General features: G+C 44.9%; 1 protein-coding gene across 1 annotated transcript; it reads left to right on the top strand.

Annotated features, from left to right (window-relative positions):
- Positions 1-1,459: 1,459 nt before the first annotated feature.
- LOC103630242 (uncharacterized) lies at positions 1,460-2,684 on the top strand. Its single transcript, XM_020546312.1, has 4 exons — positions 1,460-1,623; positions 1,780-1,835; positions 1,927-2,155; positions 2,240-2,684. The coding sequence occupies exons 1-4, from the start codon at positions 1,536-1,538 to the stop codon at positions 2,524-2,526; spliced, it is 660 nt and encodes a 219-aa protein (XP_020401901.1). The 5' UTR covers positions 1,460-1,535; the 3' UTR covers positions 2,527-2,684.
- The last annotated feature ends 580 nt before the right edge of the window (positions 2,685-3,264 follow it).

Below are 3,264 nucleotides of genomic sequence, written 5' to 3'. Positions count from 1 at the left end.
GCTACTGTTGAAGGTCTTCTTCCTCCGAAGGTTCTCAAAACATTTACCCAATGACGGTTTTTATCTTGTTTTCATGTGTTGCAGAACTAATGCCGAAGGTGGCCTTAAGGCGGAGCTATTAATGTCCATATTCCCAAAGGAGAAAGCTTCAAGTAGATACCTCATCTTCATAAATGACGAAGCAAGGAAGCACCATAGAGCGCCTTCGGAACTTAATTTATGAGTTGGAAAAGGAAAAAGACATCTTCGTCCTTAGCATGTAAAGTAGACTGAATGCTTAGGCTTAGGGTCACGATTATATTTTTGCAAATATGTACCCTGCGACTATAAATAGATGAACGGTGTCCTATACAAATTCACCTTTTAGAGGGGCCAAAAGTTTCGCTTCGCTTGACTTTGAAGATACCTTCGAGCTATCTTGTGCAGAGAAGCCGAAGATATATATATGAACCTATGTAATACGAAAGAAGACAAAATATATAATGCTGAAGCTCACAAGATGAGTTCCATATTTTGTTGTTCACCATTATTCTCAATGTTGCTTTATTTATATTTCCTTTTAAAGAACTTCGTCCTCAAGCTGCTAACACTTCACTGAAGTGACACCTTAGGGACGAAGGTTCAGATGTTTTAACATTATGTTGTTTTTTATGTTATATAGCAATTAAAACAACATCACAACAGTTACCAAACTAGCCATAGTAGCCCCTAAGTGGTGAAATGTGAGCAAGACATTTAATCCTGGATTTTGGCTTATTTACTTTCTGTTTTTGATAGAGGTAGCGTTGAACTTTGGATTGGAAAGTTATCCTTCCAAGCACGTCCGTGTATCGTGTATATTTTTTAGCGTCGAGATATACATAAATAGGTGTCTAATACAAATATAAAAGTAATCGTCGTTGTATAACACGTGTTTATGAGTGTATGGCGACGAGTTTATCCTTGTCAAAGCTTCGACCTCAGAAGCCTCGTGGCGTGAAGTCATCGTATGTATTACTGTAGTCAGGAGTGTTTTGTACCTGTGTCAGAAAGTGGATACCATACCAGTGTGCAGATCGAAGAAATAAATACAGATCTAAGCCGTTTGCCTTGTTGTCGATTTTGCACCAAAGCCATCGACGCAGCATCGGTTGGTGTTGGTTCTGATTCGGAGGCTATACTAGCCCATGGTTTGTGCCAACCTTACCTTGTCCATTCAGTTGTTGCATGAATTTTGCATGTACAAGTGAACAACATGCGTACAATTGCTCAAATCTTTTCTGTCGAGGAGCAGATCATATTGCCCAAAGTTACTCGGGTATAGGCAATTCTTCTAGATATAAGTTTAACCAAGAGTGTAAAACTGAGCATCCTGAGTTTGGAGTATGAATCGGACAATAGGTTCTGTATCCTCGACGACACCCACATGCATTGCTCAGCTCAAAATGGCCACACATATATAATAAACCGATCAGCCACAGGCTAATTAGAGGCAATAGCGAGCCTAATCCTAACGAGCTCTGTTCATCAGCCATCACATTATTCGTCTCTAAGCAATGGCCTTGGCCTCTCAAAGAAGTGTCCGCTTGTTAGTCCTAGCCCAAGCCTTTGCCATTTGCATGCTGATCCCATGCTGCTCCTCCAGTGAGTGTCTTCTGTCTACTCGTGCTTTGCTGTTTCAAACTGCTTGGGATTCATAGCTTGGCATTTTCCTGGACACACAGAAAGGAAAATGTCTGAAACATTCCAGGAGATCTGAAATAAGCGTGAAACACTCTTCCACTCCATGTTTGCTTGCAGGCAAAGAAGCCATGGAGCTGTTCGAGAGAGCGTGCCACTGTTTCGATAATCCCAATGTAAAAGCATCAGCTCTCACTGCCAATATACAAGATTATTGAATCTCTCACTGCCAATGTAGAGCACCAACAGCGGGTGCGCATGATGCAGATATACAGCCAGTGCGCGGAGGAGTTCAGGCTGAACGCGGAGGGCGCGTTCCACGTGCAGAGGAACGAGGTGGACGAGTACTGCGGCGGGCCGTGCCTGGAGGAGACGAATCTGGCGCTGGAGTGCGTGGAGGAGGTGGCCGCCGAGAGCTTCAGGTTCTCCAACGGCGCGTCGGTGCTGGCGGTGAGGCAGGCGCTCGGCACGGGGTGCAGCTACGGCCCCGACAGAGGTAAGCACGCTCTGTCACCCTGCGCGCACATCAGACCACCCGCGCCGCGCTCTCTTACGTTACGTTACGACCGCGCGCGCGCAGGGACCTTTGAGATCAGGGAGCGCAAAGACTGCGTCGGCGGCGCCGACGAGTACTACTACCGCAAGCCTCGCGACCACGAGCAGGAGAAGCCAGCAGTCGGCGGCCGGTACTACGGCGAGGGCAGCCAGCAGCCGTACGAGCAGCAGGGCGCCGGCGGATATGGCGAGGGCGAGGAGTACTGCTCCGGGGCCGCTGGCAGGCTAGGAGGAGAGCGCCGCGGCTACTACCTGCAGACGATCATCCTGCTGCTTCTTGCCTCTGCACCACCACTGATCCTCACGCTCTAAAATTCAGTTTCCGCTACCGGCATGTTGTAGACCCTTGTTTTTATGCTGTATTCCTTCGGAGTTTTTTCCCCCTTCACTTTTCAGTAATTTTGCACGCGCTACTGTCTACGTTCTAGAACAAACACCTCTTCGACAAATATATTTGTCCTCTTTTTCGATGGGTCGTCTCTTGCTCCTACTCTTCTCGCCTTGGCCGACGGCAAACTAACGCTCGTATTCTTTGGTCCATTGATGCATAGAGGGGCCAATTGCGGCCGGATTTGTTTTTCTCATCGCTAATTCACTCTATAGAAGTATCCAAATTAAGTCCGATAATTCAATCTTCTCGCTCAGTTGCCCAAAATAACCAAATTTAGACCGAAACTTCATTATACCATTACTAAAATATTATCATATGTTGATCAAATTGTCGGTGCCATTACTAAGGTGTCCAAGCTCGGCCTTATATTGTTTTATTTTGTGAACATTATCCTTTCGTATTTTTAATTGAGCATAATCATGTAGATTAAGCATTTAATGATTAATATTGGATGAATGCTATGCATGAATGATTAAATTTTTTATTCCATGATCAAGTTTGAGAATTGATGGCGAGACCTAAGATTTATATTAAAAATTTTCTTCCATGACCAAATTTAGAGCTATATGAATATATTCTCAACTCTATACTAGTGTTTCTTAGCTCCCACACATCTCAAAGGGTAGGTTGGGGTGGTATATATAGCCCCAAATTCAAAA

The sequence above is a fragment of the Zea mays genome, chromosome 6, assembly GCF_902167145.1.
Source record: "Zea mays cultivar B73 chromosome 6, Zm-B73-REFERENCE-NAM-5.0, whole genome shotgun sequence".
Taxonomy (NCBI): domain Eukaryota; kingdom Viridiplantae; phylum Streptophyta; class Magnoliopsida; order Poales; family Poaceae; genus Zea; species Zea mays.
The sequence above is the reverse complement of the archived record's forward strand: the minus strand, read 5'-3'. Positions and strand labels throughout refer to the sequence as shown.